We start from the raw sequence: 27,008 nt of genomic DNA, 5'->3' as shown, positions 1-27,008 counted from the left end.
ATCATCTCAATAGCACGGAAGGTACAGTTTTGTTTTGTTAAAGTGTAAGTAATAAACGATTTTGATAGCTTTCACAGTTCACACTCATAAATTCAGAACTTGATCCAATTAGGAAGGTCAAAGCATTTCCAACTTTAGTGAGAATGTAGTCAACGTGTTTCTCATACGTTAACTTAGAAACACCAAGATGAAAAACGCCAAGATCCCGTACCACTTCAACCTGTTGTAATTCCTGACGTTTGATATAGTATAGCCAATTTGGTATTAAATTGATAGAATAGGTGTGTTACCTTGTATGAAGAGATGCGCGGTGGTGAGTCGCGGCGGCCGGCCCGCGTCCGCCGCGCGCAGCAGCAGGTGGTGCCGCGCGCGCGCCTCGCGGTCCAGCGCCGCCGACACTCGCACCGCGCCCGACTGCGCCTCCACCGCGAACCACGCCTCGCCCGCCGCGCCGCCCGCCTCGCCGCCCGCCTCCACCGCGCTCAGCGAGTAGCTCACCTCGCCGTTCGCACCTGCTCGCCCACAGTGCACACGTCAGTGGATTCGGTTCGATCGTCGGAGCGCCGCAAGTGGTGGCGAGACTCACCCGTGTCGTTGTCGTGCGCGTGCACTGTGAGCACGAGGTCGCCGACGGCGGCTGCCTCGGACACGGAGGCGTGGTACACGTCGTGCGTGAACTGCGGCGCACAGTCGTTGACGTCGAGCACGCGCACCGTGACGGCCGCGTCGGCGTACGCGCCGGTGACGCCGTCGGTGGCGCGCACCACGAGCTCGTGTTCGCGCGCCGTTTCGTAGTCCAGCGTGCCTCGTACCGCCACCGCGCCTGCGCACAACACAATTCACTATCCCCGCTCCATGTAACTTTTGCACGAAGATGTGAAAGCGTGGCAAGCGGAAGTGTCATAGTCGACCGGTCAAAACGATTGTGCGACGATAACTATCGATAGTTGATTATTATTCATTTATTTTATGTTAAAATCAGTCATTGTCATTTCGATCGAAACGCGTCGCACGTACGGCTGACCGATCCACGTGGCGGTGCGACGTCGCGGTGGAACTAGCCAATGTGTGAACGAACAAAATAATGAGCAACGACGATGGGACGCGTGCGTCGCGGTTCGTCGCCGAATGCGTTTATCTAAAACAGGAGACATTCTAACCGCGGCGACAACACCGTCGGGGGCGAACCGCAAATCACAGCCGGCGAACGTACTCACATGGATTATTGCCTCTGTCGGGTGCTGCGGGATAAAATTAAGATTTTAGTGAGTATCGTGACGCGTGAGGCGTTCCGGAGGGCGCGAGACTCACCGGTGTCGAACTGGATCTCGAAGAGTCCGTCGCGGTCGTGCAGCAGCGTGTAGATGAGCTGGCGGTTGAGCGGCGAGCGCGCGCGCAGGGCGGGCGCCAGCGGCGCGCCGGCCGCCGCGTCCTCGCGCGCCGCCAGCACGTAGTGCGCGCGCTCCCAGCCCGGCGCCGCGCCGCCCGCCCACACGCGCACCGACACCGCCGCCTCCGCGCCGCACGCCGGCACGCCTGCCGACATACGCACACGCACCGCGACTTCAATGTATTACCTATTCAAAGTGTCTTAAAGCCGACTTTACATCCACAGTAGCACTCACCCCCGTCAAACGCGGCGATCACCAAAGTGTAGAGTTGGTTGTGCGCATCAATCGTCTGCTTGAGTGTGATCTGTCCGGTGCGCCGGTCGACACGGAACAGCTCGCCGTGGCCGCGCTTCATCTCGTACCGCACCTGCGCGTCACACTCGTGTCAGTGGCGGGACGAGTGGGGTGGGGTGTGTCGGTGTGTTGCGAGCGCTCACCTCGCCGTTGTCGTTGGCGTCGAGGTCGACGGCGCGCACGCGTAGCACGGGAGCGCCGGGCTCTGCGCCGGCGCGCACGGCGGCCGCGTAGGGACGCTCGACGAACACGGGGCAGTTGTCGTTGACGTCGGTGACGCTGACGTGCAGACGCGCTCGCGCCACGCGTGGCTCGGCGGCGACGCTGCGCGCCTCCAACACGAGCTCGTAGGAGTCGCGGCGCTCGCGGTCCAGCGCCACGCCCGTGCTGCGCACCGCGCCTGACGTCACGCCCACCTACGACAATAATTATACAATACATATTTATTTCAAGTAGTGGTCGGCCGGTGGTCGAAATTCTATTACGTCACATTATATTTGATATTGATAGTAGGAATGGCGACAATCTATTTGTAACACATGTCTATACATTATGCTTGTTCTTGTTCTCTGATACATTAACAAAATCAATGACTAATATGTATGTAATATACATTAATAACATCAATGATGTCAACATCTATAAAATGGCAATGAAATTTGACGTGAATAAAACAGGATATCAATTGGTGTAGATATTATAGGAATCTATAAATTAACTATAGGTTAAAAGTAATAGTACCTAGATTGATAGTTACTTTTAACAAACCTAATCTTAATGGCAAAAAAAAGAACATGTCAAGTGAAATAAATCATGTAGTTTTCCGAAATTCGCACCTCAAATCCTTCGGTCGGGTTGAGTATGTGGAATTCGATATGTTCGTTGAGTGCAGCTCCCAGCACGTTGAGGACCGCTATCGTCGTCGGTTTTGTAGAGTTTTCAACGACAGAGCCATAGTAGTCAGATTTTTGGAAAGCGAGTCCGGAGTTGTCTGCGTCGCGCACGCGCACGTCGACGCGCGCCGTCGCCGCGAACCGGCCGTCCGACACGCGCACGCGCAGCAGGTGCCGCTCCGCCAGCGCGTCGGCGCGCGCCACCGACAGCACGCCGCGCGCCGACAGCGCGAAGGCGCCGCCCGCGTCGCCCTCCATCACGTCGAAGGCCAGCGCGCCGCCCGCCGGCAGGTCCGCGTCGCGCGCCTCCAGCGCCACCACTGTCACGTCGCGCGACGTCGGCAGCAGCACCGTCGCCGCGTACACCGCTTGCGAGAACGTCGGCGGGCAGTCGTTCACGTCGGTCACCTCCACCACTACGACGGCTGCGCTGTCGGACGGTAGGCGCGGTTCGCCCGCGTCTGAAACCTTCACAGAGTATTTTTATTATTTTTAAAATGAATTTATTGATGCTAAATGTTATTAATAGATGCCGTACGGCCACTCACCCTGACGGTAAATCGATGCAGTTTTTCCGTTTCGTAGTCGAGTGGCGCGGCGAGTCGCAACGCGGCCGTGGTGGGGTCGACGCGGAACAGCGCCGCAGCGGCCGGCTCGAGGATCTCGAAGGTGCGCTGTTGGTTGGCGGGCGAGTCGGCGTCGTCGGTGAGCAGCACGAGCGGCGCGGCGTCGGGCGCGTCGGCGGCGAGCACGAGCGCGCCCGCCGGCGCCGCCTCGGACGCGCGCCCGCGGTACTCGCGCCGCAGCAGCCGCGGCGGGAACTCGTTGCGGTCCAGCACGTGCACCGTCACTCGCGCCGTCGCCGCGCCGCCGCCCTGGCGACGGACGAGTTACGGACGTTAATATACCTTTCATTCGTTGTCATTTTGGTTACTTCAATTGAACATGAACTTGTACCATGTTTACTGCTGTGATTGTGAGATTGTATTGGTTCTGAGCTTCGTAGTCGAGAGGTGCCGCCGTTGATAGGGATCCGGCGGCCGGATTCAACCGAAACAGGCCATCGCCCCCTTCGAGCGTGTACCAGGCAGAGGTAGCACTTCGCGCCTCCACCGTTACCAACGCCGTGCCCGCTGGTTCGTTCTCATACACCTCACACACCACATCATCTGTGAGAAATCTGAGCGACGTAGCTAGTAAATATCCGTAATTATGAAACAATAATATCGTGACGATAAGCAGTTGGCTGAGAATAATCACCTCGGTGGCGCGTCACTGGGGTCGACTACGAGCACGTGGAGAGGAAGCGTGGAGAAGCGTGCACTGGGCGGGGGATTGGAGGCTCGCACGTGCAGCGTGTAGTCGGGCGGGCCCCGCGGCGGCAGCGCGCGCGTCAGCGTCACGTCGCCGAGCGTCGCGTCCACCGCGAACAGGCCGGCGGCGTCGCCGCCCGCCAGAGAGTACAGCACGCGAGCGGCGTCGCCCGCGTCGGCGTCGGCGGCGCGCAGAGCGGCCACCAGCGCGCCCGACGCCGCCCCGCGGGACACGCGCGCCTCGGCCAGGCGGCGGCCCCACGTGGGCGCGTGCTCGTCGGCGTCGTGCACGCGCACGGTCACGCGCGCGTACGCCACGGACGCGCGCGGCGCCTGGTCGCGCGCCCACACGGTCAGCTCGTGCACGCTGGCGCTCTCTCTGCGGGGCGAGGCGACGTATTACATCGTGGTCGGCGTCGCGAGTCAGTGGGCCGGTGCCGGTGCGGCTCACCTGTCGAGGGGATGCGCCAGTTCCAGGACGCCGCTGAGCTCGTGCAGTCTGAAGAGGCCGAGGGAGGCGGGCGCGCGGGCGGCGTGCAGTCCGTAGAGCAGACGCGCTCCCGCCCCCGCCCCCGCCTCCGTCGCAAGCCCCGCGCTCGCCTGCAGCACCACCAGCGCCTCCCCGACACGTGTCGCCTCTGATGTTTCCACTACATACTCGTCACGAGTGAATGATACACCGTTTTCGTTAGCATCATTAATTACCGTAATATTCACCTGTAAAGGAGAGATGTTTATTGTGAGAAGTTCATATAAATAATTTGATGATTGTGCAGTGCAAACCGACCAAGGTGTAGACGACGTGCTGTCCGTCGGTGACGGATACGTTCAGTGAGTAGTACGCTTGCCGCTCCCATAGCAGACGTCGTGTCAGAACTAAACTGCCGTCTTCGCGGCCAACATAAAACTCATGTCGTGGGTCACCACCTGCGGATGAGAACCAAATCAGAACCTTACTTATCGAAAGTAAAAAATGTCAATTTGGCTTCATGTAGTTACGGCAATCAAATACTATAATAATAATAGAATGTTTCTACAATCATATTACAATGGGATAATGGTACACTACAATAGCTATTATAGTTTCATCTCATTATAATTTGACAATAACAACAGGTATTTTTTATTATAGCAAAAGAGACCAACAGATACCAACCGACGATGTCATAATAGAGAGTGTCGCCGTCGGGATCCGTGGCTTGCAGCACCGCCAGCAGGAACCCGGGCGCGTCCAGCTCGGCCAGCTGCAGCGGCGGCGGCGCCACCAGCGACGGCGCCGCGCCCCCGCCGCGCTCCACCGCGCGCACGCTCGCGCGCGCCACGCCGCACCGCGCACGCGCGCCGCCCGCGCCGCCGCCGTCGCACGCGCGCACCGTCACGTCGTGCGCGGCGCCCGCGCGCAGCGCCAGGCGCGGCGACGCGTACAGCCGCCCGGTGTCGGCGTGCACGCGCAGCAGCCCGCGGGCGGCGCCGCGTGCGCGCGACCAGTACCGCACCGTGCCGTTGACGCCCTCGTCGGGGTCGAGCGCCACCACCTAAGCCGACGGCTACTTTATTTACGTTCGTCTGACGACGCCCGAAGCGGCGAGACGCCGACCGCACTCACCGTCGCGAGATAGATGCCGTTCGGTGATGGATCCGCGTAGAAGTCCCAGTTGGCACGGGAGCCGGAGCCTTCGTCGTCATCATCGGCGTCCCATTCGGCGCTGCTGTCGTCGGAAGCACCATCTGCTGCGTCGCTCTGCAGAGAAGACAGACAATTAAGACCGAGACCAGAGATAGTGAAATAATAAAGTGGCGGCGCGTCCATGGTCCGGTGAGAGGTACCTGCGGCACGACATCGACGCTGGGATCCGGCGCGGCGGGCGTGCGTATGTCGTAGAAGCGCTGCGTAAAGGCGGGCGCGTGGTCGTTGATGTCGAGCAGGCGCACGTGCACGCGTGTGGTGCTCGCCAGCTCGCCGTCCGAGCATTGCACCTCGAGCGCATGCGTCGCCGCCGCCTCGCGGTCCAGGCTACGACCGGTCGTCACTATTTCGCCTACAAAGAGAATTCAGTTATTTTTTATACATCGTGTTTTATAAGGAGTGAAGTTTCGTAAACGGACATGAGCGCTCACCAGTGGCATCATCTATAGAGAAGAGTCCGTCGGGGTTGCCGGCCACGATGGAGTAGGTGATGTTGGCCGGGCGCGGCGCGGCGTCGGCGTCGTGCGCCCGCACGCGCGTCACCCGCGTGCCGCCGCCGCAGTGCTCGGGCACGGCCGCGGTGTACGCCGCCCGCTCCGGCCAGGGCGCCATGTCGTTCACATCTTCCACTTCTATGTACACCTAATAACATCATATTACTAGCCCTTTATGTATAACTAAAAAAATCACAAAGCTGTACTTCAACAGAAATCAAACATTCCATCGACTAAGTCTAAAAGGTGTAGCTCGAGTTACCTGAACGCACGAGTGTCTGGGCACCAGCCCATGGTCTTCAGCGCATAGCGTGAGCCAGTAGTGTGGGACGGACTCGCGGTCGAGCGGCGTTAGCGTGCGTATCACACCTACGCATAAAAATATTTAATAAATCATTATATTTAGTGGTAAGTTAACAACGCCTGAGCCGGGAGGGCACTCACCGGCGTCGTCGACGGAGAAGTGCGCCATGCCGGAGCCGGCCACGATGTAATAGGCGAGGCGCGAGTCGCGGCCGGGCGCGTCCGCGTCGGTGGCGGGCGCCGCCAACACCCGCGCCCCCCGCGCAGCGTCCTCGCGCACCGCGCCCGACACCACCGCGTGGTCGCTGAACGCGGGCGCGTAGCGGTTCTCATCCACGTCCACCACCTCCACGATGACGGTCGCCTCCGCCCACAGCGCCGGCTGCCCGCCGTCCGTCGCGCGCACCGTCACCCCATATACCTGCAAACGGCATGCGTCAATGCCAGTAGACAAAAGTTTTCTAAAAATGTAACTAAAATAAATCAACTTATCATTGCAACGATTTGACTCGACTGACCTGGCGTTCTTCGAAATCCAACAGTTTGGTGGTGCGTAGCGTCCCGGAGGTTGCTTCGACGATAAACACAGCTTCGTCATCAGGCTGGTCCGGCAGCGAGTAGGTGACGACGCCACCCGAGCCCAGATCCGGATCGAAGGCCTCCAGGACGGCAACGAGCGTGCCGACGGGCACGTCTTCGCGCACGCGTGCACTGTATGAAGTGAGCCCGAAGCGCGGCGTGTTGTCGTTGACGTCGTCTACGGCGACGCGCACCAACGCGTCCGCATGCAGGCCGCCGCCGTCGCTGGCGCGCACGGTGAGCTCGTAGAGCGCGCGGCGCTCGCGGTCCAGCGGCGCGCACACCGTGAGCGCGCCCGACTCGCGATCGATGCAGAACTCTCCGTCACTGGCGCCGTGGACGCTGTACGTGACATGTCCGAAATCTCCGGCGTCGCGATCACTTGCGTTAGCTCGGAATATTTCTGTGCCGTTGATGGCATTTTCTGTAACGCGGAAACTGGCTAGGGTCTTCGTGAAGCGCGGCGCGTTGTCGTTCACGTCGAGCACGGTGACTGGCAGCAGTCGCGAGGCGGAGCGCCGCGGTCTTCCTAGGTCGTACACGGTCACGTTCAGATAATACTCGCTCTCGCGCTCACGGTCCAGGTAGCCGATCACTTGGAGCTCGCCGGTGTCTGGGTCGATCCTAAAGGCGGAGTCCGCGTCTCCGCCAGATATGCCATATGTGAGCAGCCCGTTGTATCCGAGGTCACGGTCGCGCGCACGCAGGCGCACCAGTGACGTGCCTAACGCGACGGACTCGTTCACCTTGACTTCTACTGGAAAATCGAGGAACTCAGGTGCGTGTATATTCTCCCCGTAACGCGAAGGCGCTAGTGGAAACTCGTCGGCGAAGTCGAGCGGAGCGTTACTTCGCTCGGCAGCGGCGAGCAACTCGGTGAGGCGACGCGCCACGCCCGTGTCACGGCATTCGAGCGCACCGCCGTCGCCGCCGCCCGCCACAAGGTGTAGCGTGAGAGACGTGAAGTCCGCGAAGTGTGTGCCGTCAGTCGCAGTCACGTTCAAAACGCGCGAGTCCGCGCGCACGTCGGCTAGGTCGCAAGAGAGACTCACCACGCCGGTGCTCGAGTCCAAAGCGAAGCAGTTGTCTTCGTTACCGCCGATAAATCTGTACGATACCACGTCCCCAGCGTCGAAGTCAATAGCGGAGAGCGTTACGATTTCAGAACCGATGGAAAGGCGTCGGGGCAGGTAACCCACGCAGTCGATGCGCTCGAACTGTGGTCTGTTGTCGTTGACATCGTCTAGGTGCACGAGCAGACGCATCTCTGCCTGGCGGCGGTACGGCAGGCCCCAGTCGCTAGCCCGAATCCGCAGTGTGTACTCGCGACGCATGCTCTCGTAGTCTAGCAGGCGTGTAGTGCGCACGGCTCCGGAGAAGTGGTCCACGTCGAAGGGCACAGGCTGCAGGTTCGCGATACTGTACGACACATAGGCGTTGTCCCCAGAGTCCGCGTCGCGCGCCATCACGCGCGCCACCACCGCACCACTCGGGCCGTTTTCGGGCACCAATACCTTCATGTCGCTCTGTTCAAAAACAGGATCGTTGTCGTTCGCGTCCACTACGGATATCTTCACTTTGGCAGAGGACTGTTTGCGCGTGCCGGCGTTGCCTTGGTCTATGGCGGACACGGTGAGCGTGTAAAATCCCTTGTTCTCAGCATCGAGCGGCGTGGCGGTGTACAGAACGCCGGTGTCCGGGTTGAGGCGGAACTCGCCGCCCTCGTTACCGCCTACTATCTCAATGTAGACACGCGCATTGCGGCCCTCGTCGCGGTCGGTCACCTTCAGTCGGATGACGGGGGTGTTGGGCGGCGCTGTCTCCAGCACGTTCGCCTCGTACACTTCATGATTGAAGACGGGCGCGTTGTCGTTGATGTCCACGAGCGTTACCGGCAGCACCAGGTAGGAAGCGCGCGGCGGTCGGCCGGCGTCTTGGGCGCGCAACGTCAGGTTGTATCCACGCGGTGCCGTCTCTCGATCGAGTAGAGTGTGTACTAGAACGTCGTATTCGCCGGCTTGCGCAGAGGGCCTGACGCGGAAGTGTCCGTCGGGATCGCCGTCCACTATCTCGAGGCTGGCAATCCGGCCGTGTTCCCCCGCGTCACGGTCAGTCACTTCTACAATTGCGTAAATCTCAACGGTGGAATTCTCAACAAGGTCAGGCAAGGAGCGCACGCGCAGCTCGGGTGCGTGGAGGTTGACGCGTGTGACGCGCACAGTGACGGAAGCACGTGCGGCGGGCGCATGTTCGCCACGCGTCAACAGCGAGGCGCGATCCCGCGCCAACACCGTCAGCTCATGGCGCGCGCTCTCGGCTGCCGACAGGGCTCGGGTCAAAGTAATCACACCGGAGGTCGGATGCACCGCAAATCCTTCCTTCAGCTCCGCGAAACTGTAGTAAATCTCTCCATTGAGGCCAACATCGGCATCCTCTGCAGAGACGCGGACGATGCTGGCATGCGGCGCGGTGTCCTCGGGTACTACCACCTCATACTGCGCTGGTTCGAAGAACGGGCTTAGATCATTTTCGTCATCGATAGTGACGGCGACTACCGTGTCCGCTTCCAGTTGGCGGCCGCCTGGGAGCTGCGCAGTGGCGCGCACGTCCAGCCGGTACGAAAAACGGCGCTCGCGGTTGAGCACGTCGGCAAGACCGGCGCGCGTACGCACCGACAGGAAGCAGAAATCGCCAACGGTCCGTTCCTCCGCTTTAAAAAACTTGTCGCGGTCCCCGTGCCTGATGCGGAAACGCACGCGCGCACCCTGCGCGGGCAGCTGCACGCCGAGCGGGTCGGCGGCGGGCGGCTGGAGCGCGTAGGTGCGCGGCGGACTGTTCTCGGCGATGCTCACGTTGTACAGCGGGTGCGCGAACCGCAGCTGTGGGTCGGGGGCGCTGGGAGGCCCGGGCCCGGCGCGCGCCACCCACGCCGCCGCCGCCAGCACCAGCCACGCGCGCGCGACGCACATCGCGCCTCACGCATGCACTGCGCGCCTCCTCTGTGGCAGCACACAACAAAAAAAAATACATATGAAAAAACTCAAGATAATATGTTTCAGTGGCGAAGCGTCCATACAAGCCGATTCCTACCGGGTTACCTTTTGTAAATTAATTAAAAATAATAAAAGAAAAACATAACAATATAACTAGAATAAAAATAGATATTCAAACAAGTCATCTTATATTTATTAAATTAAATCAATACTTCAATGATATCTGTCGTTCATATCAATTCGTTAAATCATAACTCGCGCGCAGTGCTCCCGCCTTATAGTGTTCGAAGTGAACCCGGCCGCTCATAGCTTCCCTCGCGATATTGTTGTCTCTTTCACACGCAGCGTGGTGTCTTTGTCTAATCTTTTGGAAGTGACGTAAAAATACATGTGTGCGTGCGTGTCTGTGTACTTCAGGGTAACCCGAGAATTTGCGGCTTCATGTTGAGCTATTGGCGCGAAATATTTTTAATAATTTTGAATGTATAATATTAGTGTTTGTGTATAGTGTGGTTTATTAATTTTTGTTGGGCTCTTTTAAATAAGTACCTATGTTTAAAATATGTGATTATTTGTTAAATTTAGAGTTTAGAAATAATGTTTATGTTAGAAGGAAATTATTATGTATTATAATATTTTACTGATTTAATTTATTGTGAACAGCGTATTACATGTTAACTGTAGAAAAAAATATTTCCTCAGGTTACCTTTTGAAAATTTTCACCCTTCGCCACTGCAATATTGACTGACTATTTTGGTGCCATTTTTGTATAACTCTTTTTAATGAATCACGTCACATTAATTTATATATATGTATATCTGTACTATTATATAAGGATGAAGAGTTTATTTGTTGTTTGAACGCGCTAATCTCGGGAATTACTGGTTTGAACTAAAAAAAATCTTTCAGTGTTGGATAGCCCTTTGTTCGTAGGCTATAGGCTATATATCATCACGCTATGACCAATAAGAGCGAAGCAGTAATAAAAATGAAAAAATGGAAAAAAAATGTATTTTAAGAGCTTCCGTTGTGTGTACTGCGTAAACGGCTAAAGTTATGCAACAAATATGTGTGACGGAATTGTTCCTCTTAAAACATTCAAAATATATCACTACATAGTATAAAACAAAGTCGCTTTCTCTGTCCCTATGTATGCTTAAATCTTTAAAACTACGCAACGGATTTTGATGCGGTTTTTTTAATAAATAGAGTGATTCAAGAGGAAGGTTTATATGTATAATAACATCCATTAAATAGTGGAGAAATATTGCACCCGTGCGAAGCCGGGCGGGTGGCTAGTATATTATAAAACAAAGACCCCAACCACATCTGTCTGCCTGACTAAACGCGATAAACTCAAAAACTAACCAACGGATTTCTATAAAATGTGGTATGGTGATAGAGACCCTGGTAAGGACATAGGCTACGTTCTATCCCAGGATTTTTATCGCGGAATCTATACTATTATATGAAGCTGAAGAATTTGTTTATTTGAACGTGCTAATCTAAGGAATTATAGGTTAAAACTTCATCACGCGGGTGGAGCCGCGGGTAAAACCTAGTTATGTAATATATGTATATTGTATATCTATTATTATGCTAATCTAAGAGGACAAATATCGTGAAACTGTAGAACATGAAAAGGCCGTGACAACTTTCAAACAAAATCCTGGCATCACATTTAAAAAAATAGCGTTATTAAAAATAAAAAAAAATCGTATTCCTCTTTATATTTAAGCTACCTCAAAATTTCATGAATCCATACCTGGTTTCATAATTCCGAATATTCTGTCTTGATATAAAATTAATTAATGTAACAATTTTGGAATCTAGGTAGGCCTACTGCAATAAAATTGAGTGTTCCTGATAGACAAGATGACTTTCTGCAATCGCTGACACTAATAGGAAACAAAGATGTTGCATATATGAGAATGACATAAAACGTATTGCAAAAACGCATCCTGTCTAAGGCCCCTGGGTCATTAACGGCATTCGCGACGTATAACAATAATTGCCAGAGTGTAGTAAGTATATACCAAGTTACAAGTGACAAGGTCAGTATTGTAATTGTAAAGCGTAGTGGGTACCTCATGCAGCGGTTCTGGCGCCCCGGCGCTAGTGATGGTGGTGTCGCTGCCGCGGCTGACGCGACCGGCGCGCCTGCCGACAAACATATACACTGTGATTTCGTAGGCACGACACGCGCTACCACTCTCACATCAGATGACGAGGGATCCACGGAAATTCTACGTACAATTCCATTGAGTATAAATTACCATAAAAACTTTAAAAAAATCCGTAAATAGATTTTCATTGATTAATATAAAGTACTCCGTGGGTTTACTATTTACTAACTCGAATTGCATTTTCCCTAACTAGAGCTTGGGCTGCACTGGTGTTATTGTCATAGGTGTTGTCTTGATATTGGACCAGGAGGTGCAAAAGTGAATTCCAGCTTTGCCAACATCAGTAACTAAAATATACGAAATATATGAAAACAATATTCAATTAACATATTTACTAAACATAAAACACGAAATGGAAAAAAATATATACAGGGTCATTTCGACATTGCGTTACTAAATGAAACCACAGGTTCGTGGTGACCTCTGGTAACACCGTGCAAAATATTATTCATAAGTAACGAATATTTACTTACGTCAATAATCCCGATTTTAGATTTATGGTTTTTTGATCACGCTGTCTCTTAGCGGGCTTAACTGAAGTGAATGAACTACGTCACAGCTGATGATATTATTACCGAACCTATAGGGTTCAGAAGGTCAGCTCACAAATGAACTCCCAATACGTTTACTGACTTGGTTGCAGCAGTTCATTGAGTCAATAATTAATTACTACAAAAAATATTTCGTCAATTATAAACGTTATTTTCGTTAATAAAATAGTTTTCTTACCAAAAAAAATTACCTACATAATTATTAAAATTACAAGATTTAAATCTATTGGTATCGTATCTTTTGTAGATTCTACATGATATTCCGACATTTATTTTAATTCCAACATTAATATTTCGGTTTGTCATAATATCTAAAAGAAGACTACGTACACATTACCGAACGTCATATTATGCTTTCTGTACCATTTCTTTGCTAGATAGACACTATGGCAACGCGTCCGAGTCTTTGACCGAGTCCGAAGAGCGCGCGATTATTCAATACAATAGTCGTACTCTTTCTCGCCTAAACTCGCAGTGTTGTCAGTATAAACATTTTTACCAAAAAGCTTGCTAAAACGACACAGCATTTCAAAAATTCTATTAGATTTTTTTTTTTATTACATGATGTTCTAACAGATTTAAACACACAATTGTATTACAAAATAAAATAAGTAATCATTTATGATGAAATGATTAATGAAAAGTCTACCTAATTAAAATAATACACAGCAATATTTTAGTATTTTTGAAACATTATTTTAAGTACTAAAGTATAATAGAGATTTTGCATTCAATCATTCATTTTCAATAGGCATACAGGGTATAAAATAAACAAGATATTGTACAATAAGGTAATAATAAAAAAAAGTTTGGTAACACTGCGTGAGCACGTGTTAGTTGTAAAACTCTGGCTCGTCAAATATCGTGTACCTCCAGACTAGTGTTGCCAGGGTCAATTTGTTTAAAATCAAGAAGGTAAAACAAATCGAGATTTAGTGTTGTAGATCGGGACATAAAAAAAGCAAGTATTTTTTTTTTTTAATTTAAGTTTTATGTATTGCGTTTTACAAAAAAATCACTGCCAAGTCATGCTAAAGTTGTGTTTTAATTTGGATGTCTGTTTTAACATCAAAGCACAGATCGCCGGGTAGTCGCATCTCTAAGCAAGAGAATAAAACAAAACTGTACCTTCAGCGCTAGTGAGATGATACGTGCTATTTTGATTGCATTGTCGCACTCAACACAGTGATGAATGCGTAGTTTATTTTTTCATAATACTTAATGGTTTTAATAATTTTATTGGTGCAAAACGGGTCACGTCCCCAGAATTCTGAAAATCGGGACATCCCGCGCAAATCGGGACATCAGGCAACTCCAGATCCTTGCCAGATACTTTGTGGAATTCGCTAAACTCGTGTGTCGCGTGTTGGTCGGTCAGGCACAAAGAAATTTAAAGTAGTCCCCTAAATGCGACCTTAACGTGTATAAAATAGAGTTTATTTTTAAAAATATTTTTTGTCATTTTGAATATTTTATGATCGCGAAGTTGCATCGTTGACGCGTACGCGAAACTGAACTAATCACAATCTATTGATTATGTTTCTGTCGGAGGCTGTCATTACGATTTTAATGTGGATTTATGAATTAGCGATAGGTACTGAATGGAAAAATCCAATATCATTTTGTCCGATCCGGGATTCGATCCCGTGACCTTAGCAAAGCATCCGTACTATAATACAACTGCGGCACCGAGGTAGTCACAAATTAACTGTATTAAAAATACTTTGAAGTATGAAACAACTTTTAAAGGAACAAGCAATCTACTAAACATCATTAGGTATTGGTAAACGCATTTACTTTTTTGAAAACATGTTTAGATACTTATTGGGACGCCGCGCCGCGCCGCGCCGTGACGCATCGCGTCGCTCGACATTTTTACCTCAAACTATCACATTACCTAATTATTATCAAGATTGTAACTTCATTATTAATTGTTCGTGTGAATTGCCAGACTTGCAGAATGATATTTTATTGTTATGAGTGTTATAAATCTAACCGTTGAACGTATTTATTATACCTATTTATCTACTAAAATGGATGAACTACCTACATTAGAATGTGTGTGTTTTGATTTAAAAGAATGAAACCACTTTAAAATTACGGAAATCATGTGTTATGTGTACCTAACTTATGCAGTTGTGGTTGTTTGATTAGTGTCATTTGCTTATGATGATAGTTTGAGCATAGAAAATATGGTTCTAATGAAATGTGATGATTAGTGCGTGATGTTTATGTTGGCGTTTGATGTCCACCTGCAAGGTGGACAGACGACTTGATAAACGTCGCGGGAACACATTGGATGCAGGCAGCTTTCGACAGGTCCGTCTGGAAATCTTTAGGAGAGGCCTATGTTCAACCGTGGACTTTATGTGCTGATGATGATAATGATGTTTAGGTATGTGTCTTTTTGTAACGTCGGCGTAGCGTCGTCGCTGCTGGTCTAATTGTTGATTGAGTGATGTGGCACGACACAAAATCCTAGGTAGTTAAAGCGCCGACATCAGCTGTTCGGTTGCGGCGCGGCGCGCGCGGTGCGACGAACTACCCTTGCGCTCCGAGTGTGCATCACTCGTTCGTGTGCGTGAGCAAAATATTATCAATGACTGTGTGCGATGTTGCCGCTCCGACGAATTCTAGTATAGTAGTAGTGGCAAAAGGTGTGTAAAAATAAAATGACTATTTGAATATTTATTTTGTTTGAAAATTTTACTTTTTTGTTTTTGACCTTAGGTTAAAGTAACTTATAGTAAACTGCTTCTTTCAAGATGACTTTCTCGCAGTTAAATTTAAGTCTAGGGTTACAAAATGACCCTGTATATTGCGTGTGCTTTAGTAATTTCTGATTGTTGAACTCTGTGTTTTCTTTGGTACAAATATAGTTTTCCCAAATTAGCAATAATTGCGGCTGCGCACGTGGGTGAGTATTTGCATGTTGAGGCGCAATAAGAGCATTCGCCACGTGGCAAGTGGGTCAATGGAGCGAAGGGCCGCGCCGAGCCGCCTCCGTCCGCCTCCGCCGCGCCGCATGTCACAACGCCACGTCGCGTCGCGATGCCGCCGGCACCGACCATGTTCGCACTCTAACAGATCAACGAACATACATCTGTCGCCTCAGATTCTTGCTAAAACCTAGATTCTTACTAATTAAGTAAAACGGTATTTACAGGTTAAAAGTTTTATCTTTTTTATTTTGGCTTACTATTACAAGGTTCTATGTAATTTTTTTTTAACAAATTTAGTTGACGTAATTCTATGTCTTACTTATTTAAAAAAAAAAACCGGGCAAGTGCGAGTCGGATTCGCGCACCGAGGGTTCCGTACAAACCTGTAGGTAGGTAAAAGTTCACTCATCGCGACAATCGAGTCATAGTAATGGTATTTTTATTGCAAAATGAAATCCATAAAATTACAATATGGAAAGCTGAGGAACACAAATTAAAGACATAGGTCTAAAAATTTAAGGTATTCGGAATTTTTCCTTTATATGTGCTGTATAACCTTGCTTCATGCCAAGTTTCAAGATTCTAGTTCGACTTAGGTTTTGATTCCCCTGTGACTAGTTGCGAGTTTGAAAATATGCGGCTTAAATTGCTGTTTTTTTTTTTATTGTGTTGACATAGAAATTTGATTTTGTTACAGCTTAAAGGTATTATAGACCTGAGTATTTGATATGAATTTCAATTTAATACCTCTACGCGTTCATGAGTAAAGGGGTAGTAACCTTAAAATTATTAAAAATATTTTTATTATATGATATAACAAAAAAATTACGGTTTTAGCAATTTTTCCTGTACTATATGACATTGCTTCGTACCAAATTTCAAGATTCTGAGTTCACGGGAAATACCTTGTACGTTTTGATTCCTTTGCGAGTTTCGAAAATTTGCGACATAAACGGCTGTATCTTTTGATTGCGTTGGCTTAGAAATTTGATTTTTTTCACAGCTCCAAGGGACAGTAGACCTGAGTATTTGGTATGAATTTCAGCTTAATACCTCCACGTGTTCCTGAGAAAAAGGACGTGACTGACTGACGGACGGACGGACAACAAAGTGATCCTATAAGGGTTCCGTTTTTTCCTTTTGAGGTACGGAACCCTAAAAACAATAATACCAATAAATAAATAAAAAGGGAACTATGAATTTTGGCCATCATGAAAATCTATTTATTTCTAAGACAAATAAAAATGTATCTGCATTAAATCTTGTTATAGTGAGCCCACGACATGTGACATGATGCATGCACATGAACATACAAAACAAATAGCGTGCTTCCAAATAAAACCACTGTGTTTTTTTTTTGTAAGATTTTCACTTTTCGCACAATTACATATTTTCATTTTTATTTTAAGCTAGATCTAAACTAAACCATCGTACTAAATAGAACAATAACAAAATATTTTATTTCTTCACAATATAATATACAGACATGTCCATGAACTATTGTTCTTTTATTTAAGGTGGTAGCTCAAGGTCCATTTTCATACATTTTGTTTCGGCTTTAATCTGGGTAACTAAACAAGTATTGGCAAGTAAAGAATTTAAATTCACGTCTAGTTAGTGATTAGTTCTCGCAGTTGAAAGAAAAACGTAAAAATAATTAATAATCATGGATATTTCGGCCTTTAAAATTTAATATGACGAAATTTTAAAGGCAGAAATATCTATGGTTATTAATTATTTTTACATTTTTCTTTCAACTGCGAGAACTAATCACTAACTAGACGTGAATTTAAATTCTTTACTTGCCAATACTTGTTTAGTTACCCAGATTAAAGCCGAAACAAAATGTATGAAAATGGACCTTGAGCTACCACCTTAAATAGTCCTAATATTATATGAGTAATGACGAACGTAAAATAATATTTTTTCGAATATTGATATTTTGTAATAATCATTGAATATCGGATGTTTGAACAATATCTATTACTTACCCTTCCCCTTATATGCTAGGCTCCTGGCAGGAATGGCATTGTCAACAACTGTATTATCAAAATGGCCAAAATAGAGCCAACAATCGGCTTATATAATTGCAAAACCACACTCCGAAACAGATTTACATCAAATGATTTGGGAGTAATTTTTAAAAATATTTAAAAATTACTCCCAAATCATAGAATAGAATAGGTAAATTATAGAATAATTTTACTAGGCTAAATTCAATGTTACAAAATGGGTTACACTTACACGTTTTTCAATGGGCAATAACTAGTAACGTCACACATTACACATTTATTCCAGTTTATAACGGCACTGTACGGTTCAAATATGAAACAAATCTAAATGGTAAAACTGGTACCCTCACCCGTCACCGTCACTCATCAGTGTACAGGTGCCCAGGTGCCGAGAGTCGAGACAAAGAAACAGTAACGTTCACCATCTGTGCAGTGAGCAGGTAGACGACGCCAGGAAGGGGGACGCGACGGGTTCGGGGGCGCCGTACTAAGTAGTAAGTACGAACTGTTAACGGTGCCGAGGGCCTTCAAATTCCTCCGTACATGCCGCGCCACAAATATAATATTACGGGTTTTTATTTAGCAGCACGCCGGCAACAGGCAAGTGGGTTATTTGGTGGTTAAAGATCAACGCTGTCTCTGAGCACACAAAATGCAGAAAGTCTGTGTGTTGTCAACGTTAAAGGAACGAAATGAGAATTCTCGATAACATAATTTAATCTTATTTCTTGGCTGATTCCACTGCAGCTAATAATAAGACCACGTGACACCTAAATGTGAAGTCGTTTGCAAACTAACTCTTGCTGTTGGCCTTCTACCCGTTAGCCAATATTTGTGTGAATATGTGTGCCACTGCTTGGCTAACGCATGGTTCCACACATTGGCACTTGTAATAATAGCGCCTACCCGAATGTGATGATGTGGTGATGGAACGTTCTCGAAAGATCTCGATGTCTCCAAAATGTCGCGGTACCTCGATAACTAACTTGAATTGACTAAACTCCCTGACCGTTTCGGATCTTTGAATATGCGACCGGGTATAAAAGGCAACGCGCGGCCGCCGCGAGTGATTTGTTTGGGACGCGATCAAGAACGATATGCGAACTCCGAGCGATGTCTACGAACTATGTCGAAACGAATATTGTGAATTGAGTGTGACCGTGTAGTGAAGTAATTGTAATTAAGTGTGTTTAGTGTTGTGATGTTTACGCAGTAAATGTGTCAGTGTTTTTATTAGTATTTCAATGCTTATTAAGGATTTAGTTTTTAAATAGAATCGGTGTTTTTCGTATAATTTATCTCGAACCCCAGCGCGTAATAAAATTGGCCAAAATATAGCAGTAGCAGTATTAGATATAAATGAACAGAAACGGCGATTCTGGCGCAATTTGCGTCACGGTTATCACGTATAGGCTACTTTTTATCCTGATAATTTACTTCGATAAGTCAAAGATATGTGCTTTGGTTTTTGATCTACTTTCGTTTCTGCAATCCGTTCCACTCCACAAGTAAACCAGCACACTTCCAAAGTGTTTGTCACTCAGTAGCAACAGCCTCGACAACTTCAATGGAAATAATTCAATAGTGAAAGATTTTGTGTCAAGTGGTGCTCTGTGGCCTCTAGCATAAATGGACTAATAGTATTAAAATGTGGGTGAACATAACTTAATAATAATAATGTACTTTAACTGTGGGAGTCACCGCTGAACGCTAAACCAGGTAATATAATAAATTTGACCGATAAAACCATCACAATGCGTACAATGAAGAATTAGTATGTGATTTCCTTCTTCCTATGAATATACGAATAAACCGTCGGCCGGATTTGGATAAAATTTGGCACAGAGATAGACCATGTCCTGGATTAACATAGACTTTGAATGTCAGTGGGGAATTTATAAAACTTTGTTTTTATACATGAACTTGGCGTCGTACCTACATACGGCGCTATGGATCGCTGCAGTAATGTGGGTACTAAATAAATAAAAATCTCCTAATGCCCATTTGAGGGTGTCGCGACTCGCGGACGGGTATAAAACTAATCTAACAATCAATTTTATAATGTCTCCGATTAGGCTAATCTAGTTTGGTTCTATATTTATTTATTGAACCGTTTGCCTACGTTACAAAGTCTCAGAAGCAGGTGCGTTTACGTGGAGTTCGCATATAGGAACCGGTGAATTTTACGGAGCAGAAAGGCGATGGCGTTAGATAACACACGCGGCACTACTCACACGACGTACACGGCATTTAGCGGCGCGGCGCACGGGCGTGATGTCAGCGTGACGCGGCGCGGCGGGTCATCGGCCCGCGGCGCGACCTTACCCGTCATCCGCTGTAAAAGCTAATAAAGTCGTTGCTGTTCTACTTGCGAGTCCATCGCGTGAATCATTATAGCAATCGACAAGCGCTCGCAACGAATGAGCATACATACACGAACAGAAACAGCTCTATGATATGTAAGGGACTGGCAAGTGCAACAAGAAAATTCACGTGCACTGCAACTGTTTACTGTAGGCCTAGGGCCTCACCAGGTATGCGGCAAACATCGCTCGGTCACGGCGCCGCGGCGCCGCGGCGGCGCGGCGCGGCGGGGCGGGACGGGGCGGCGGCGGCAACGGGAGCGGGGGCGAGGGCGAGTGTCAGGCAGCTGCGCGCACGCACACCACGCCGCTGCGCGCCCACTGTTTACAAACACGAGCACGCGGAGATGAGCGAGGAGTGCGCGGCGCAGGGCGAGTGGGGCGCTACGCCGCGTCGCGGCATGCAACGGCGCGGCGGAGGGGTGCTCCGCAGAACAGCTTTTATGAGGCGATGACGTGGCCTCACCAAATGTTACTGTTTGAAACCGTCAAAACATCACCTGTTGGACAATCGGCATTGGGCGAGTTTATAATAATAAAAATAACTTATTTATAATCAATCGACGTTTGCCACATTTGACAGGCATTTGAAGGTTTAGACAGACGTGCGGCCGGCATCGGTCTGAGTCACAGAGATAGTTGGAAAAATTTATCCTTTAAAAAATTACAATCCTTATTTTGAACGAAAACACCATTTGAGTAATATTGCAGTAAGTATATAATTTTTCATATGGTTACTTTTTAAGCATCTGATTAATTTAAAACCAAATGTATATTCTGCTTCTTACTATACGATTTTCATCAGTGCAAACCACTGAGAAATCATTAAATAGTTTCGGACATGTGTGCTAACAAATAAACAAAAACAGATAGAAAATAATTCTAAAATTCGCTGCGGTGATGTGTGTTCTATTACTTTTTTCTAATTACCCCCTTTATTTTTGATGTGAAACATCTATAGGCGCAAGTATGAAACGGATTGTTGGGTATATATACAATCTATATAATATAGTGTGGTGTACGACGCGCGACGTGGCGACGGTCGCCATACGCAACCAACTGCGCGACCCCTTCCTCACTCGGTTCGACGGTGTTGTTTACTGCGGTACACATTACCTGTGTTTTACTAAAGATTTTTTTTTTATTTTATTCAACAATAAAATAATGATGACAGTGATAATTCAGAAAGTGAAAGTGAACAACATCCTCCTGCAAAGAAAGCAAAATCACACTATGACACATTACCGAGTCATCAGTAAGTTGATCATATTTTTCAAGCGTCAGTGAATGTAATTCTACTCTCTTAGTAGACTAAAATGCCCACAATATTATTATATTAAAACTGTACACCACCCAGATCAGTTAAACACAAGACAAACTATCAATGTTATGTAAGCCTTTGTTAATCTAATAGAACCAGAATATTTTAATTTTAGCTTTTATTAACATTTTTACACTTTTTTCAGAGTAAATAATAATAAAAAAGAACGTCAAAAACGATACAGGGGGCGGAACAGAGACAAATTAAAACAGCGTGAAGCGGAAAGAAGACACGTCTACAAAATGCAGAAATTATTACAGAATCATATACTTCTCCAAGTATAGAATTTACAGAAATAATTACTGAACCAATAATAAGAATAGATGAAATGAGTACAAATTCCCGAAGTGTAGATGGTTTGGGAGAAATGCTGCATGTAGTGAACAAAAAAAGATAAACTACATTGACGTATATTCTACAGAACGTCCATATAAACTATTTGTTCAAAATCTGAACCATAATGGCAACCAAAACGTCACTGACACGACAAATATTTTTTATTTAAATCTAGGTTTACACTTAGACTCGAGTTCTTATATCATAAGCACCACTCCGTACACAACCACAAGCTGTCAATATTGACCATACTAAAGTCAGTTTGGAAGGATACCAGTTCAAATCAGTTGAACACGGTGAATGTTTGGAACGCCAAATCTGGTACGTAGTACATATTATATCGATGATAAACTATGATTGATTTTAGCTGAAGTTTTTAATGTCCATTGCAAATTAAAAATATTCCAAGAGAACCTACTACCAAATTTGAAACAACAATAGATGCTGTATTTATTAGATATCTTGATAATGTTATGTCCAATACTTTTATACCGTACTTCAGTTATCATCGGCCAATTGTCACAGTAATACCGTCAGAGGAAACATCAAATGTAACTATTACTGAAGTCAAAGATGAAAATAATTAAGTTGTTTGCCAAAACTTGACATTAATAGTGAATTATAGCATTAAATCAAAATAAATGTTTATTAAATAAATAGTCACCATTTTCTGTAAAAAAATCGTAATACTTCATTTTTTCATTATGATATATTTAGTTCCTGTTGTAATCTTGTCTTCCATTCATGTTACTTGTGCTAACACGATGTTTCACATCTGCCAGCCGTCCAATGACGGCTCACATTTTTTTATTATTTTTCTTTCAATCTAGTCACACCTCATTCGATGGTTGTATTATAGATATTTTTACTTATTATCAACGGCTTATTTTAGACAGGCCTTTTTTCTAGAAATTCTATATTTTAGACACTCAAGACAGGCTTCCCTCCATTTATAAATGATAACCGTACTCGCATCCTAAATATAACAAATTAATTATGCCAAATTATTAGTGTTGACCAATGCAAGGGACTTATGGTTTTTGTATATTATGTATACATTAACTAATAATTTTCTTAGTAATATAATATTATTACTTTGCAAGTCGTAACACAGTCATGGCGTTTCTTTTACAATAGAACTTACACCGGTTCAGTAGTAGTACATTATTATAATTTAATAGTATAAACTATAATAAATAGAATAATATAGCAGATAAGAATACTGTACATCATGGAACAGAGCGGTGGTAAAACGAATGAGTCGCCCAGAACTTTAGGCTCAGCTTTTGCAAAGATTATGTTCATGGAGTATGTTCATCTACTCACCAAAGGGTGACATTTTTTAAAAGGGAACCCGAAAATTTCCAAAGTTTACGTATCACACGGTGTTCACGGTATAATAGGTAATTTTAACATAAGTAAAACAAAAAACTACAAGCAGATTATTTATTTATTTTTATTTTTACACTTTGTATACGCCAATATACATAATATAAAGGCTCTAACAGTCAACCTTTGGGTAATGCAGAAATAAAAGAATATAGCTTTGTATTAACTCTAAAATCAACCATCATTTATAATACTTACCCATTATGTGTAGTTAACAAAATAATTACCTTCTAACATGAACATTTTGTCTAATCGCTGAATTTACAATAATCACATGTTAAGAACATAAATTAGGTAAAAGGTCCACCAAAAATAAATAAGTAACCCACCCTATACACGAACACTAATATTCTACATTCTAAATTATTAAAAACAAATGAAGTCCACAAATTCTCGAGATGCCCTCTATCAGGTATACATAGATACACGTACACATGTATCCTTACGTCATGTCACTTCCAAAAGTTTAGACAGAGACGCCCCGCTGCGTGTGAAAGGAACAACAAAATCGCGAGGGAAGATAATATGCGCGAGCGGATTCGTAAAAAACACTACTTACTTCTCTGTATTGTATGGATTGTAAGTATATTATATTACCTATCAAAAAAGATATTCAAGCATTTTTAACTACTTACTGTGATTTTTATCAAAATTGAATTTCGATAATCTACTTCGCGATTTTCAAAATGATGGTGATGAATTAAGGCATTTCAGGGCTTCAACGAGAAGACAAAATACTTATGCTGCTCGTTTAAATCGTTTTGTTTGTATACACGTCAACGCACGTCGTTATAACCGGACAATTATGTGTGGAATTACGTCTTTAAAAGCCGTCGGTCGCTATAAGCAGAGTCGTAATAAACGGATATACTTTCATAGTGGGTCAATATTAAAACAATATAGGCCTATAGTTACGTCACTAAAAACGGATTGTCGTTACATGCGAAGTCGTACTCAACGGACTACAAATGACGATTAGGATAACTATAGAATTAAATATGTAATAATTTAACAAAATATGTATACATAATTATATAAATAAACAGCAATTGAATGCCTAAAATTTAAGAAGTTAAAATACTAAAAATGTCATGAAATTGTTAATTATAAATTGTGCAAAAAATTATTTACATTGTAATAACATTTTTCAGATTTTTTTTTAAATCATGTAAATTAAGTTTTCTTAATTATTTTGAAATTTTCTTATACAACCCTGTTACCTTAAATATCGCACATTTATGCAGTAGCGCAGCTGAGTGAGTAGAAAGTTCATCCTCATCTCGAAAATTACGTATAACATTCTTCAAATAGTAAAAGTACAACGTTTCATTTATGATTTTAATGTAACAGCACATAATTAGTTTAGTGAGTACATTAGAGTTATACCTTATTAATTATGGCTTGCAATATCCCGAAAGCATCCATAGAGCTCTAGTGCAGGTGTCGCAATGTGCGCGAGGGACGAGACAGGCAGCGACGTGCGGCGTGTGGAGCGCGCACACGCACACGAACCGTATCTCCGCATGGCCGGCCCTCAAGTCCGACTCTCGACTGGTGTTCGCCGCGCGACACTAGGTTGGGTAGTTATTTTGTTCTCTACATACAGCAACGATATAATCGCTTGACAACTAATAAGAGGCGATCAGCTTTCCGTTCAATATTTTTAAATCAGTTTCAACCACATCTGTGTGCCATAAACACTACCGCGTTGACGAATAATTAAATATTTAATGGCCCCATAGACAAGGTGTCAAATGTCTATAAAATAGCATATAGAAAATAGTAATGTAATAATGATAGCCGCCGACAATCTTAACGTGTGCTTTGAAATCAATCAGCATTGAACCTGAAAGCAGTATAGAGATGTTTCTCTGTAAACTAACCAACTCGTCAAAGTCAAAGACGAAGTTAGCTAGGCATATTTTTTGGATTTTTGATGATAGGGTAGCAAAGGCAGCTACTTTAACCACTGTAGCTACAGGTACATAATTAGGAGAGAGGCCCGTCAAATTTGATGACATTAGTATATGAATCCGGATATTTTAAAAGATATGTGCAGTCAGCGAGAGAACGGGCAATTTATGAAAAAAACTTTTTTGTTGCAAATCGCTTTGCTTTTAAGGGTCAAACGCTACGCTAACGCTATAAGATCATGAAAAGTTTGAGTACTTTTTGGTCAAAAATTGCAAAATACTTGCTCCATACTTTACTGCGACTCCAAGGCGTATTTAAACATACCAACACTTTGTATTCAATATCGATTAATCTTCAAATGTTGAAACTGATGTGTGAGCGTAGCTTAATGTGGCAATAGCCGGCGAGCGTGAGAAGACACATCTATATATATTTGAAATAAATTCCTTTGATACATTTTCAGGTTACAATTTTACGTTTTACTATTGACTGACTAATTAAAATAAAGAAATGGTGGTAGGTCTCTCATGTGTGAGAGTCCGCCTGGGTAGGTATCATCGCAATGTCTATTTCTATCGTCAAGCAGCAATGTGTAATCACTGTTGTGTCCCGGTCTAAAGGTCATTGTAGCCAGTGTAACTACTGGACATAATAAAACTTAACATCTCGTGTCTCGGGATGGGGAGGGCCGGGCAGTACTACCAAACAATATTTTGTTATTCGAGGTGTTGGGTAGTGTTTCTACTGTTTACGGGCGGTCGTACGGCTTACCATCAGGCGAACGGCAACAAAAAAAAAAATATATTTGAAAATGAGAAATAATTGTATTGTTTCGCTTAATTAGTATATTATAACTCAACTAGCGACCCGCCCCGGCTTCGCACGGGTGCAATGCTGATACTAAATACACTACAGAAACACTGTGAACGTTGTATATAAACACATAGCGGCCCGCTCTGGCTTCGCACGGGTATAACATAACAAAATAACAGTATTTCTCCATTATTTAATGGATGTTAGTATACATATAAACCTTCCTCTTGAATCACTATCTATTAAAAAAAACCGCATCAAAATCCGTTGCGTAGTTTTAAAGATTTAAGCATACAAGGGGACATAGGGACAGAAAAAGCGACTTTGTTTTATACTATGTAGTGATGTACGCACTTTTGGTCGTGAGCATATTATCCCTAACGTGATGAGCCCATCTCTATAGCAAGCACAAACGACAGCTCATAAACAGTAGCAACAGTCAACGCCATACACAACTTTGACTTCAAAATACTGCGTGCCACTTCACTCCGCTCATCGTATAAAATGTGAAGAGTCATGATACCTAGTCATTACACCGGCTACAATGTCCTACAATCTGGATCACATTTTAAATTTTACCTATAGGATTCAAAATTTACCTATAGAATCAAAGAATATCAAGTTGTATAGTTTAGTTCGATATCTCATAGTACTACGCCGCACCGCTCTGCCAGGTCACGTCGTGCGTGTTCTGTGCTATGGGAGATGTATAGGAGTCCAAATCGTTGAGATTTTTGACAATTATAACTCCGATAAGCACCAAAGCTAAACATCGTGAGTAAAAGTGAAGACATGTCACGTTTGCTGGCGTGACGCCGCTCCCGCCGCCGACTGCCACCGCTACATGTGCACCACCATTATTGTCTGCGTGATGTCTGCGCTATTAAATAATGTAATACGTCAGTGGAGAACTACGAGAAAATACAAAACCTAGACTAGAAAGCATTAAATTGAAACATCTTATTTCCACCATCTATGACATTCGGAAAAAGAATCGAAGTCAATTGCAGCTTTATCTGATTTCGTGGGCTCTGCCTTTAGGTAAACTATTTTATCGGCTCAAGAGCAGCAGTCAACGTCATAATTCGCCGTGATCATTACATAGTACATACAAACAACCGTTTCTGCGTTATATCAAGGTCGTAAATGAGCGGAACAAAAATATACGAAGGAGGTAATGTAGGTCAGTCTTGTGTTAAGTGTCAACACATTAATATTATGAATTGTTTGTGC

The 27,008-nt window shown here is 45.5% G+C and overlaps 1 protein-coding gene across 3 annotated transcripts in view; it reads right to left on the bottom strand.

Annotated features, from left to right (window-relative positions):
• The window catches only part of LOC115448021 (fat-like cadherin-related tumor suppressor homolog), a 56,207-nt gene that overhangs the window by 19,276 nt on the left and 9,923 nt on the right, over positions 1–27,008 (bottom strand). Inside the window, exons 2-21 of one of the 3 annotated variants that reach the window (XM_037441204.1) lie at positions 12,036–12,108; positions 6,894–9,953; positions 6,517–6,796; positions 6,335–6,441; positions 6,010–6,220; positions 5,719–5,930; positions 5,498–5,632; positions 5,048–5,426; positions 4,679–4,818; positions 4,343–4,608; positions 3,839–4,270; positions 3,536–3,758; positions 3,127–3,453; positions 2,522–3,046; positions 1,829–2,101; positions 1,626–1,758; positions 1,312–1,536; positions 1,218–1,241; positions 587–823; positions 291–512 (exon numbers count right to left, since the gene is read on the bottom strand). In XM_037441204.1, the coding sequence (XP_037297101.1) occupies positions 291–512; positions 587–823; positions 1,218–1,241; positions 1,312–1,536; positions 1,626–1,758; positions 1,829–2,101; positions 2,522–3,046; positions 3,127–3,453; positions 3,536–3,758; positions 3,839–4,270; positions 4,343–4,608; positions 4,679–4,818; positions 5,048–5,426; positions 5,498–5,632; positions 5,719–5,930; positions 6,010–6,220; positions 6,335–6,441; positions 6,517–6,796; positions 6,894–9,923 (7,381 nt within the window). In that variant the 5' untranslated portion in view covers positions 9,924–9,953; positions 12,036–12,108. The remainder of the gene's footprint in view (positions 1–290; positions 513–586; positions 824–1,217; positions 1,242–1,311; positions 1,537–1,625; positions 1,759–1,828; positions 2,102–2,521; positions 3,047–3,126; positions 3,454–3,535; positions 3,759–3,838; positions 4,271–4,342; positions 4,609–4,678; positions 4,819–5,047; positions 5,427–5,497; positions 5,633–5,718; positions 5,931–6,009; positions 6,221–6,334; positions 6,442–6,516; positions 6,797–6,893; positions 9,954–12,035; positions 12,109–27,008) is intronic. The other 2 variants (XM_037441206.1, XM_037441205.1) reach the window with 2 other exon arrangements.

Source organism: Manduca sexta, chromosome 22 (assembly GCF_014839805.1).
Source record: "Manduca sexta isolate Smith_Timp_Sample1 chromosome 22, JHU_Msex_v1.0, whole genome shotgun sequence".
Classification (NCBI taxonomy): Eukaryota; Metazoa; Arthropoda; class Insecta; order Lepidoptera; family Sphingidae; genus Manduca; species Manduca sexta.
The sequence above is the reverse complement of the archived record's forward strand: the minus strand, read 5'-3'. Positions and strand labels throughout refer to the sequence as shown.